Source organism: Sander lucioperca, chromosome 23 (genome assembly GCF_008315115.2).
Source record: "Sander lucioperca isolate FBNREF2018 chromosome 23, SLUC_FBN_1.2, whole genome shotgun sequence".
NCBI lineage: Eukaryota > Metazoa > Chordata > Actinopteri > Perciformes > Percidae > Sander > Sander lucioperca.
In genome coordinates, this window is record NC_050195.1 from 5,434,639 (window position 1) to 5,448,186 (window position 13,548).

The 13,548-nt window shown below is 43.8% G+C and overlaps 2 protein-coding genes across 2 annotated transcripts in view; both read left to right on the forward strand.

Moving 5' to 3' along the window:
- Nucleotides 1-4,705, forward strand: part of LOC118492962 (nebulette-like) — a 23,517-nt gene extending 18,812 nt beyond the window's left edge. Inside the window, exons 13-14 of the mRNA XM_035998312.1 lie at nt 3,326-3,459; nt 4,124-4,705. Coding sequence (XP_035854205.1) covers nt 3,326-3,459; nt 4,124-4,300 — 311 coding nt within the window. The 3' untranslated portion in view covers nt 4,301-4,705. The remainder of the gene's footprint in view (nt 1-3,325; nt 3,460-4,123) is intronic.
- A 5,435-nt stretch (nt 4,706-10,140) lies between these two features.
- Nucleotides 10,141-12,989, forward strand: LOC116053718. Its single transcript, XM_031304845.2, has 2 exons — nt 10,141-11,240; nt 11,828-12,989. Exons 1-2 carry the CDS (start codon nt 10,175-10,177, stop codon nt 12,829-12,831), a joined length of 2,070 nt encoding a protein of 689 aa, XP_031160705.1. The 5' UTR covers nt 10,141-10,174; the 3' UTR covers nt 12,832-12,989.
- The last annotated feature ends 559 nt before the right edge of the window (nt 12,990-13,548 follow it).

The following is a 13,548-nucleotide window of genomic DNA, read 5'->3' on the forward strand; positions in this document are numbered from 1 at the left end:
TTTCATATTGTCAACAAATCCCATGAAGAGCCTCAAACGATCGGGGATTGTATTGTGTGTGTGTGTGTGTGTGTGTGTGTGTGTGTGTGTGTGTGTGTGTGTGTGTGTGTGTGTGTGTGTGTGTGTGTGTGTGTGTGTGTGTGTGTGTGTGCGTGCGTGCGTGCGTGCGTGTGTGTGTGTGTGTGTGTGTATCAGTGAGTCAAGCTGCTGTTCCTTCATCACCACTAACACACACTGTAGTTTATTCTGGCTCAGTCCCACACACACCGTCCTGCTGCCATTAATACGCCTCAGAGCACCAAACGTGCCGCTGAAAATAGTCCCCAACAAATGCAATATTTCCTCCTGTTTGTTTGGTATAAACTACAGTCAGCTAGCCGGACCAGCCAGTCCCACATCCAGATGTTGGGTCTGGTTACTCCCCATTGGCTGGGCTCAATCCGAGGGGCGGGATAAACGGTTGTCTTTCAAATTCTCTCTGCACACAATAGGACAGCTCTACAACCAACCAGAGCAACGCTAGTTGATAGATTAAACTTTAAACTGCGAACACATCTTCCTTTTTTAAGAATGACTTCAGTGCCGTTCTTTGTTCTTTTCTCAAAGAAAAGCTGAACTCCAAGTCTTCCAGAGTCGCGGCCAAAGCCGATTCCAAAGACCGCTGTTCACCAGCAGCAGCAGCCATAAGCCCCGCCCACCGACTCTATACACGATGTGATTGGCCCGACCAGAGTTTTTCTAGCTCGCAAGCCAACGGAGAGTTACTAGACTGACCCTGGCTGCAAATTAAATGTGCTGCCGCTAGGGAGCGTCTAGATTTCTAGCAGTCAGCAGCTGTTTTAGGAAATTCCTGAAACTAAGATTTGTGTAAAAGTCGTACATATATTGACTACAAATGACCCAATATGACTAAAAAATAGATGCAAAACCTCTTCAAAAAGATGAAAAACAACTTAAAATAAATGCAAAACCTCCACAAAAAGATGTAAAGGCTTATTTTCTCATAATCCGCCCATGGCTGAGAGCCACAGACAGGAAGTCAGACAGTTTTACAGACAAACTAACACATTGTTGGTTTTCAGTCTTCTCGTGGGATTTGTTGCCAATAAGAGAAATGTTTGCGAGCCTCGTCCTTTAAAAGATGTTCCGATGTTTCTGTGTTTGTTCCTTCTCTCTCTCTTTCTTTGGCTCACTTTTGATTTCCTCTCCTTGTTTTCTGTTGGCCGTCCTTGTGTTTATTTCCGCCCCGCGCTGCCTCCCGGTGGTGGCTGCCCGGTAGAGCGGGCCGAAAGCAGACTTAGCCAACAGCACTCGCAGCAGTCTGTCAGCCACAGCCGGGCTCAGTCTGTCAGCTCCCTGACCTCTGACCTCTGGGACTGCAGCAGCTCCGAAACGCCCGGTATCTTCACTCATGTCTTCCTTTCTCACTTTAGACATAAATACACAGTCAACCCGTTCTCACTCCGAACTCGTAAAATAAGGACGTTTGGACAGTGGCTGTCAGCGTCTGATGCGACGAAAAAGGCGTCTTTCAGCGTGTTTGTGTAACGCCCCGGGGAGAGCAGCAGTTAGAGAGGATTTAGAGAGTAGTATGTAAGGAGGTTGGTTGGGGGGGGGATGGGTCAAACACAGGACTTTCACCCAGGAGAGCGGGGTTCACGTCCTGCTTGGCACGTTTGCTATAGTCGTTTATTTCTTTCCTCCCGCGTCACAGAACCGTACGCCCACCCACGACCTTTTCCTTAACATAACTGCGTCAAAAGGGACGTCAATAGTCCCGACCAAGCACGTTTACTTAAAGCGCTAAAGGGACGGCAATAGTCCCGACCAAGCACGTTTACTTATAGCGCTAAAGGAGACTTTTAGCGTCAATAAGAACGACAAAGGCACCTGACCAAGCGTCCATATTTTACGAGATGAGTGTGAGAACGTGTTGACACAGTATATAACAGTAACAGGATGGAGGCGCCACCGTCGGAGACACTTGCACGTGTTTTCCACATTGTTTTGAAGTCTCTAATCCACAGATAAAACTAATTCCCACCGTCTTCTTACAGGTTGTGTTGTTTAACAGTTTGACTCACATTCACTCTGACGTTTCTCTAAAATCCACCGTGTGTTCACAGCAGAGGAGGCTCTTCTTCATCAGTCGATGGTGTCAAGAAGCTGTTTAAAGACCCAATCTGTTTTCCGTGTGCACTTTGTCCAGCAGTGTGTGTTGGGCCTCCTGGATGGTTATTATTTGAGTGTTTAACCTCTGTTTGCCTTTCATTTTCTAGTTTTTGTTCATGTTAATTAAAGATGCAGTAAGTGATGTTAATCCATTACACGTTTTGTCAAAATCAGGGAATATCTCCTCACGGTCACCTAGCTCTCTGTTTTCTGTGTTCACTGGGGGAAAAAATCCGGTTATAATACACAGCTCTGGCTGTGTAAATGGAAAACAAACAGGATGGAGTCCACGAGCCACAAAACACTGTTCCAGCCAATCAGAAACAGGCAGCGACAGTTTCTGTGTGCGTCGGCCAGCCGTGAATCTGAAACCTCTTTAAGACCTTTCTGTTTAACCAGAAACAGCTCTGAGGTCGCTAACTCTAAACCCACCAGACTCCATTTAAAAAAACAATACTTTTACCGTGTAAAGAGCCAACATATTGTCACATTTAAATCAGTAAACTATGTGTTTATTTCAACCAAAACTAGAGTTGTGATGGTTGGAAAAGTGTAAAGACGACCCAAAACGGCTTTTCGTAGTTTTATTTTGTTTCTGTCGACTTTGAATGAAGTGTATTTTACGATGCTAAAATCACTGTTTATTTACATGGAGTTTGGTGGGTTTAGCGAGCGCAATTTCGCAGAGGTTTTTATATTTAAAAAAAGGATCTTGACTCTTTAACAGAAAGGTCGACCTCCTTAGAAATCCTTTCCATAATGTTGTCAGACACTTAGAATAATAATCTGACACTGTCAGTGGCAAAACAAGCACTTTTGTGAAGGTAAATACAAGCTGTACATTTGCCCTATTTACTTGGGGGTGGCGGGGTGTCGGCCGGCCAGTAGTTATCCGTCCGTGAATCTGGTGGGGCGGAGCTTCTGAAGGGGAGGGTGTATTTGTTTGGCTGTTGAGTTCAAATATATATCAAAATATATGTAAACAATCTTGGCGCAGCATCGCCTACTGCACCTGTAATGTTGCTCTGTACAGCACCTTGTTATTCTTTGGATCAAACGGATGCAGGAAAGACAATCCGACTTATATATTCTGTGTTTCTCTGTGTGTGTGTGTGTGTGTGTGTGTGTGTGTGTGTGTGTGTCTGTGGCCCAGCTCCTGTCCTCCCTGGAGCGTACCATCAGGGCATCCACATGCAGCAGCAGCAGCAGCAGTATCACGGCTACATGCACCAGACCAGCATGTCGTCCGTCAGATCCGTCACCTCCCCGCCGCACTCCGCCACAATGGTACGTTCCATTTCACGCAGCCGTCTGTTGGGAAATAATATGATCCCGATCGGTTTGTGGTTCGGATCCTATCATCTACAGCAGGAGTGTCAAACTCAACTTCACTAAGGGCCACACTGGGAAAATAGAAATGCATCAAGGGCCAGTATAGTTTATTTACATGCTCAGCTATGTTTTTACGCCGCGTTACGGTAACAGGGGAATAGCATCAGTCATGTGACTTACATATTCGCTACGTCACGACTCATTCGCTAAAGCTGTTTCCATCTCCCATTTTACATATTAACTCTTTTTTGAAAAAGGCAAAAACCACCTCAAGCGAGCGTAACAACTTTTTTTGCAAATTTGAATTTGTTTTTGAATTTTGCCGTTTCCACCGACATTTTCTAATGCGATACTTCAAAAATACGTTGATGGAAACGCAGCTAATGTACGATACAAATGTGTAATCCCAATTAAAACACATAAGCGAGACTTTGTTCAGAGTTTTTACAGAATGAAATGTAACAGATTAACAACACCGTCACCGACACCAGCTATATTTTTCTTTCACGATAGCATTCACAATTTCACACGGGTTAGTTGTTGATTGGTGCATTCAGGGTATTCTTGTCACCTGATTTTAAACCCCCACTCTCACTGTGATGTTTGATGTGGTCTGCAGCGTGTTTACCGGGCGCTGTACGACTACGCGGCCCAGGACCACGATGAGGTCTCCTTCAGGGACGGCGACGTCATCGTCAACGCTCAGCCCATCGACGAGGGCTGGATGTATGGCACCGTGCAGCGCACCGGCAAGTCTGGCATGCTGCCAGCAAACTACGTGGAGTGCTGCAACTAGGGGAGAGAGAGAGAGAGGGAGGGAGAGAGAGAGGGAGAGAGAGAGGGAGGGAGAGGGAGATAGCGAGGGGGGAGAAATGGTAAAAATGTGATGAATAAAATCCGCCTTTGCTGTTATAAATTCAGCAGTCGGTGATGTTCTTTGCATTTCAGTGATGGTTTATATTTTTTGTCAAATCAGGAAATAGACCAGAATGCAATGCAGCTACAGGGACAGGGGCTGTGTTGGAAACTGTTTCCATATCACAGAAATAGTTCCCTATATAGTGTGTTTGAATCCACCGCGGTCACTATATAGTCCGCTATAAAATACCCGCAATGTTCAGCTAATGTGAGTGTACATACGATGTACCCTACTTTTTACTCCCGTATACCCACAATGCAACGCGGCCGTGTTTTCTCCGAGGAGAAGAAGAAGCAGAAGCAGCCGCGAAAACTGAAAAGAAAAAAATGGAGCGGGCTTTGGTTTTTAAACCGTGGAATTGTAACATGTAACGTATATAATATACAACTTTTGACGCTCCTCCTGGGTGCTGTGTATTTCAGGGACGTAGTAGAAGTATTTTAGTTTGGGTTTGTTTACATGATGCCGGGCGCGCCCGCCTCACTTTCTCCCCATGTTTTTTGTCACTTTTTTTTAAGCTTTTTCCGACGTTTTTCAACGTTCTTTTATCAATTTCTCTTCAGAGGCTACAAAATTGAATAAAACACCCAAATTCAATGAAAGCAGTGAACTAATCATTTATTTTACTTGTGAAGAGCGTCGTATTGAACCATCTACTGTATTTTTTTTGACAGTTTGGTTGAAAGAAACCCAAATTTCTGATATAGAAACGTTTTGCAAATGGCTCAAATTTTGACCGGAGGACAACAGGAAGGTGAAAAGGCATTCTGGGAAATGTAGGCAATCACCGACTAAAGCGGAAGCAGTCGAGGCTGTCTGACGTGAAGTGGAGTACATTAACAATTCTTAAAAACAAAAACAATAGCTGGAATACTGTGAACATCACCGACTGCTGATACAAGAACGGAGATGTTCTTTTGTTAAGGTGGAAAGAAAAGCAAGAGAGAGAAGAAGCAAAGGTATAAATCTAGCATGCTGTCGATAAGTTATGTCAAATATTACAACTAGAGGAGGGAATAAGAGTGGAAGGATGCATGAAGATAGAAGGTAGAAGAGATTGGAAGAATCTGTAATATTTACATGACCTGCAACAAACTATATCCGATTATATTTTTCAGCAATTCAAGCACATTATGAATACAATTTGCTATAATTTGCAAAAATAAATATCAGTTTAAGTGGATGCTATATTTAGGATATTTTCAGAGCTTTAATATGCTGTCAGACATCCCTTTACGACGGGGAACTGAAGCCGTTATCTCTGCTCTCTTCAAAGCCACCAGACTCCATTGACAAAAACAGTAATTTTACCTCGCAGAACACGGGAGTTGAGTTCACCAAAGACACACAATAACACAAAACAATAGAGAGGTGTGAATGCTGTGTGCGCTACCCAGAATGTCTGAAAGATGTGGGACATTTTAAAGTTTGAACGGTGTTTCTCTGTAAATGTATGAATGAGTGGATAGCAGTTGAAAATGTATGAATCTGTGTCAAATTTGAAAATTCCGTCCATTCACTTGAATGGGGAAAATTTTCCCGAAAATGTTGAATATTTCAGAAATTATGAAAGTTATGGAAAATGTGTATAGAAGCAGCAATGTCCTTATCATGCTGAACATTTGGATGATTGAATGACATCTCTATGGTGAAAAATGTGGAAGTAGTTAATGTACAAAAAAAAGGGTACGGAAAAATAATAAATACGTAGAATAACAGCCTTCAGCATTCACACGAACTAACAGACGGAGGCAGCGGTAGAGCAGCAACTCCCGTGTCCTGCGAGGTAAAATAACTGTTTTTGTCAAAGGAGTCTGGTGGCTTTGAAGAGAGCGGAGATAAGTAGCTCATACAACCACAAAATCCAAATGTAAGGATGGTGGAGAAAAAGGAGAGGAGCAGAGAAAAGGAAACACATTAAGATCTGACATTTGAGTTTTTAAGATTGAAAGCTAAAACGGATACATTTAGAAAAAACAAGTACATTTCTGGCTTTTTACTTGGAAATGATGCAACCAAAGGAAGGAGGGATGAGTGGAGGAATTTAAAAAAAAAAAAAAAAAAAAAAAGGCGACAATAACACATTTGTAGAAACAAAGGTTTAGAGATCTCTCAAGTTTAATCATTTATTTATCATGAGTTTTAATTCATGTCCAGGTGAGTGTAGTTTTAGTTTTTGACTTCTGAAATATAATCTACAGAAAGATCCAACACGTTCTCACTCCCATCTCGTAAAATACGGACGCTTGGTCAGGTGCCTTTGGCGTTGTTAATGACGCTAAAAGTCTCCTTTAGCGTCATATCTAAACGCTCTGGGTCGGGACTATTGGCGTCACTTTTGACGCAGTCAGGTTAAGGAAAAGGCTTACGTTTCCATGACACGCGGGACAAGAACTGGACAGTTGGGTTTAGTAAAAGAAGAACGGGACAGTTGGGTTCGGAAAAGAAGAACGGGACAGTTGGGTTTAGGAAAAGAAGAACGGGACAGTTGGGTTTAGTAAAAGAAGAACGGGACGGTTGGGTTTAGGAAAAGAAGAACGGGACGGTTGGGTTTAGTAAAAGAAGAACGGGACGGTTGGGTTTAGTAAAAGAAGAACGGGACGGTTGGGTTTAGGAAAAGAAGAACGGGACGGTTGGGTTTAGTAAAAGAAGAACGGGACGGTTGGGTTTAGGAAAAGAAGAACGGGACGGTTGGGTTTAGGTAAAGAAGAACGGGACAGTTGGGTTTAGTAAAAGAAGAACGGGACGGTTGGGTTTAGGAAAAGAAGAACGGGACGGTTGGGTTTAGGTAAAGAAGAACGGGACGGTTGGGTTTAGGTAAAGAAGAACGGGACAGTTGGGTTTAGTAAAAGAAGAACGGGACGGTTGGGTTTAGTAAAAGAAGAACGGGACGATTGGGTTTAGGTAAGGAAGAACGGGACAGTTGGGTTTAGGAAAAGAAGAACGGGACGGTTGGGTTTAGTAAAAGAAGAACGGGACGGTTGGGTTTAGTAAAAGAAGAACGGGACGGTTGGGTTTAGGAAACATGACACGCGGGACACGATCCCCGGTCTCCTGGGTGAAAGTCCTGTGATGTTTGACCCACCAACCAACCTCCCTGTGAGGATTTTCGGCCTTTCATACTACTCTCTACCGTAGTCGCTCTTAATGCTACGTCATCTTCAAACCCTGTGTAGCTGCTGCTCTCCCCGGTGAGTTCTACACACACGCTGAAGGACGCTTTTTGCGTCGTTCTGACGCTGACGGCCACTGCCCAGACGTCCGTATTTTATGAGTTTGGAGTGAGAATGGGTTGAAAGATCCCACAGCGGCACATCTTTGGTTTTAAACAGCAACACTAACCTCTGTGTTTTGTAAAAGACTTCACTAACACACCGTGTTTTTCTGTTTCTTTTTAGTCAGTTACTTTAATAAAAGTGTCCACGTGCTGTGCAGAAGATTTAACACAGGCTGAAATTTAAAGGGACTGTGTGAGTACGTCCAGGCCTTGACATTTCTCTATGTCGCAGACTATTTTGATACACGGGCTCCTGTCTATGTTTTTGGAAAGATATATTTTACTCCTGTACCTGTATGTATCCAGTGAGTCGTGTTTTTAGGGTTTGTTGGTCTTGCTGTGTGGATTGCATCGCGGTCATTGTCATTGTCATTTTGTATTGAATCAAAACTTCACTCTGCCATGATTTGTCATTCTAGCTGGAGAGCGTTTTTGTACGTTTGATTTCATAAACACAATAGAATATAATTAACTGTGTATTCATAAGTTAACTTTGTTCATTTTGGGAAGACATTGGGGATTTTGTTTTGGCTTCTAATGTCACGGTTGTAACGTTTTTTTTTTTTTATTTTGATTTAGTCCGTATGTCATCACAGACTATACTAAGTTTATTTGAAGATGTATATCACTCGATCTCAGTTATGTTTGTTTGCCATGTGATAATTGCAGTGTGTTTCATGTTGTAGAAATAAAATATGAATAATTTGTCAACAGAAGTTTGGTTTTTCTTATTTAGAATCTCAGATGTTTTCATTTCATGTTTATTTGAGTAGGGACAGATGGTTAGACATTTGTGCAACAGATCTCCAATGTACAGCATCACAGCATTTATAGCTATTGCTTGTTTCCAATGCTCGTCCATAGAGGGCTTTAAAACAGTCATGAAAACAAACAAACAATCATTTATACACCAGGGTTCAACGCAAAGGTTTTTTTTCACTTGTCCAGTCGGGCAAGTAAAAAAAATAATTCTACTTGCCCAAAGTCAATTTTTACTGGCCCCTTACAATTTCTCTTTTTTTTGCTTGGAAAAAAGTATTTTTAAAAGAAAATGGGGAGGGGGGAAGCCTTGGAAAACACAGCAAAAATTATCAAAAAAAAGTCAAACTTTGAAGGGAAAAAAGTAAAACAAAACTGTAAAAAAAAAAGAAAAAGAAATCGACAAAAAGTGTCAAAAATGTAAACGAAAACGTCAAAGAAGTCAAACATTGAAAGCATCCAAAGTGTAAAACAATGTCGACAAAAAAAAAGCCAAAAGCATTAAGCACAACTCAATTCTTGATTGGCCAACAGCACATTCAAATCTAATGATTAATGATACGATGACGGCCCTGAACAGGCAACTGGGTTGTTTAATTAACTTGCCCGACGTGGCGTTTAACTTTCCCCGGGCCATCCCATAATGTTGAACCAGAGCCCATCCACTGGGGGTGATCGCATGCGAGTGCTAAATGAATGGGAGTCTATGGAGCTAGACGGCTAAATGAATGGGAGTCTATGGAGCTAGACGGCTAAATGAGTGGGAGTCTATGGAGCTAGAAGGCTAAATGAATGGGAGTCTATGGAGCTAGACGGCTAAATGAATGGGAGTCTATGGAGCTAGAAGGCTAAATGAATGGGAGTCTATGGAGCTAGACGGCTAAATGAATGGGAGTCTATGGAGCTAGACAGCTAAATTTGTCTCTTTCGCCTGATTGTCGTTGAGAAATCTCAGATTTGATTGTAGTTTCTGCAAGTTCAACATGGATTATAGGTCGACAGTTGAATGAACGAGTACTTATGTCCTTTTGATTTCTTACAGGTTGAGTCGTTGTTGCCCATAACACGCTAGCATTCTGCTAACGAATGCTGATTGGTCAGTGAAGGACTGATTACGACCAGAGATCCCGCTTGACGGCATCCACCTTCTCTGAAGTGACTCAGAGCTCGCTGTAAAGCAGTATCTCTGGCCGTACGATGTGTATGACGTCAGTAACAAAATCTAACACCCAGCAGTGTGTATTTTCTTAGCCTCCCCTTTTGAATGCAACATTGAAATTACTAGACAAACAATGATATCCTGAGAAAAGTGGATTTTGAGGGGTGTAGCTCCATAGACCTCCATTCATTCTGCACTGGCCCGTGAGCGCCCTCTAGTGGAACCAGAGCGGAACTGCAACCAGTTCAGAAGCCGGAAGTTTCCTGAGAGTGGAAGTTCTCCTCTTATTAGACATTCCCTGGTTGAACCCTGTACACATATTCATATATATTTCAAATTAAAAACGACTGTGCGCCAATAGAGCTCAACAGCTCAACACCTCTGGTATTTACTTTTTGTATATGTACATACTGGCGTTGTACCTTCGTTTTTTACTAATAAAAATAAAAATAAAAACTTTCACACAGCTTCCGTATTTTTGACCGGAAATACGCAATCGTCGTCGTAATCTTCTTACTTCCTCACCGGTACATCCGTGAGGGCAACAGGTAAACAAATGGCGCAAGCAACGAGCAAGGCTTGTAGCGTCCCGGGCTGTTGTTGTTATTCCCAAAAGCAGCCATATCTGTCGTTTCATTCCTTCCCTGTTGATGGTGAAGGTCGACGGAGATGGGTTCAGGCTATCCGGCGGGAAGAAGGACCAGACTTTACTATTAAAACGGGGAGCACGTACGTCTGCAGCAGACACTTCACGTTAGACGACTACGTTTTAGGGATGAATTCACCCTTCTCTATCACTATCCGCCGCCTGAGACCAGACGCTGTCCCGAGCCTGTTTCCCTGGAACGACTTCACCCCTGAAGGTAAAACGGACCGGGTGTATGAGCGGAGGCAAAAACGGCATCCGGTACCGTCTGTAGGAGCCGAGATAAAGGACATAACACGGCCGCCAGTAACGTCCGTAAGAGCCGAGATAAAGGACATGAAACGGCCGCCAGTACCGTCTGTAAGAGCCGTGATAAAGGACATAACACGGCCGCCAGTAACGTCCGTAAGAGCCGAGATAAAGGACATGAAACGGCCGCCAGTACCGTCTGTAAGAGCCGTGATAAAGGACATAACACGGCCGCCAGTAACGTCCGTAAGAGCCGAGATAAAGGACATAACACGGCCGCCGGTACCGTCTGTAGGAGCCGTGATAAAGGACATGAAACGGCCGCCGGTACCGTCTGTAGGAGCCGAGATAAAGGACATAACACGGCCGCCGGTACCGTCTGTAGGAGCCGTGATAAAGGACATGAAACGGCCGCCGGTACCGTCTGTAGGAGCCGTGATAAAGGACATGAAACGGCCGCCGGTACCGTCTGTAGGAGCCGAGATAAAGGACATAACACGGCCGCCGGTACCGTCTGTAGGAGCCGTGATAAAGGACATGAAACGGCCGCCGGTACCGTCTGTAGGAGCCGTGATAAAGGACATGAAACGGCCGCCGGTACCGTCTGTAGGAGCCGAGATAAAGGACATAACACGGCCGCCGGTACCGTCCGTAGGAGCCGAGATAAAGAAGGCGTTGTATGACGCTTTGAAACAGGACCACGATTATGCGACGCCGCCGCCTGCAGGTAAGAAATCTCCTCCTGTGACGTTATGTAGTAGTAGTGGTAGTAGTAGTAGTATAACAGTAGTAGTAACACATACACTCAGAGACAGACACGCACAGACAGACAGACACACACACACACACAGAGACACACACGCACAGAAACAGATACACACAAACACAGACAGACAGACACACACACACACACACACACACACACAGAGAGAGAGAGAGAGAGACACACACGCACAGAAACAGACACACAAGCACACAGACAGACAGACAGACACACACACACACACACACACACACACACACACACACACACACAGAGACACACGCACAGAAACGGACACACAAACACACAGACAGACAGACAGACACACACACACACACGCACAGAAACAGACACACACACACACACACACACACACACACACAGACAGACAGACACACATGCACACACACAGAAACAGACACACACACACACACACACACATTAACGCGTTAATGCTGACAGCCCTAGTTAAAATGCGTATGAACCCTGTTTATAATTTCACTAAATTGAATGAAGGACTGAACGAATGTGTTAATTCTCAATCCCCACAGGTCTGCTAGATGGGACGGTGGATTACATCCAATACTTGGAAGCCGAGCTGAAGAAGGCCTTGCCGTCGTCGGACCTCTTCAGCCGGTATTGTGCGTCAGATGACCAGATGAGATTTTACACCAGATTTCCGTCTGAGCGCGTGTTTAGGATCTTCTGGGAATCCATTGCACCATCCGCCTCTCAGCTGGTCTACTGGAATAAAGCACAGATGATAAGTGAAGGCACCAGTGACATCAGTCCCAGTCCCCCTCGCACATTGCCATTAATTGACGAATTTCTTATTTACTGTATGCAAGTAGCTGTTGGCATGAAGGAGGAGGTACTCGCTGACATGTTCCAGGTACGTTTAGCCACTGTGACTCGTGTGACCATCACCTGGGCCAATTACCTCTACTTCATTCTGGGGACGCTTCCACTTTGGGCGAGTCGGGAGAAGGTGAAGTCGGTCATGCCAGGAAAACTCAAGAAGTGCTGTCCCAATGTCCGTGTGATACTGCACTGCACTGAGATTCCTGTGGCGGCCGTCTCTTCACGGACCCTGCAATCAGAAACGTCCTCCCACTCCAAAAACAGGACAACCTTGAAGGGGCTGATCGGAGTCGCTCCCCACGGTTTGGTGACGTTCTTCTCGCCGCTGTATGCCGGAAGCATCTCTGGCAAGGACATAACACAGATCAGCGGACTCCTTCCCTTACTTGAGTCGGGGGATGAAGTGATGGCCGACGAAGGGTTCGTCATCGAAGAGCTACTTTCTGGCGTCGGGGCAAAACTCGTCACTCCGCCGTTCGAGCGTTCAGGACAATTTACAAGAGAGGATACGGAGAAGACGCAAGCCATAGCACGTCTCAGGACGGTGGTCGAAAGGGTAATAGGCAGAATTAAGTCCAATCACATCTGGGACTCACCTGTACCTCGCACTCTGATGGGCACCGCCAGCCAGATCTGGCACAACTGTTGTGTTATGGTGAATTTTCAAGGACCTTTGTCTTTTGAAGAAGACTGAGATCTGGAGAGGATATTGCATGTGATGTTGTATACTTATCCTGGTTTTTGGGTTTGCTCTCTTTCTGCCATTGGATGGTGTGTAAATATATGTAAATAACTTTGAAACAACGATATGAGAATTGTAATGGGCAATAAAATGTGCAATAAAAAAGAAAATAAATCATTGAATTAATTTCTATTACTTAAAGGGTAAGTTTTGGTTCCTTTTTCAACGTTTTTGTCGCCTTTTTCAAGATTTTTTGGTGCTTTTTGACGTCTGTGTCTTTTTTTTTTAGTTTCTTTTCGACAATTGTTATGTTTTTTTGTTTTTTTAAACTAGTTTTGGTTCCTTTTTCAACGTTTTTGTCGCCTTTTTCAAGATTTTTTTGGACAACTTTTCGATGTCTTTTTCCGACATTTGGCGCTTTTTGACGTCTGTGTCTTTTTTTTTAGTTTCTTTTCGACAATTGTTATGTTTGTGTTTGTGTGTGTGTGTGTGTGTGTGTGTGTGTGTGGAGTCTAGGAGGGGAAGATGGGAGTGTGTGTGTGTGTGTGTGTGTTTTTTTTTAACCTGTGTGTTGTCCTCGGGTCAAATATGACCCGTTTTCAAAGTTTTTGAATTGTTATTCACATCCTTCATAGAGCATTTTAACTACTACATACTAATATATCACAATAATATTAGTGTGTGTGTATATGTATATATATATATATATATATATATATATATATATAT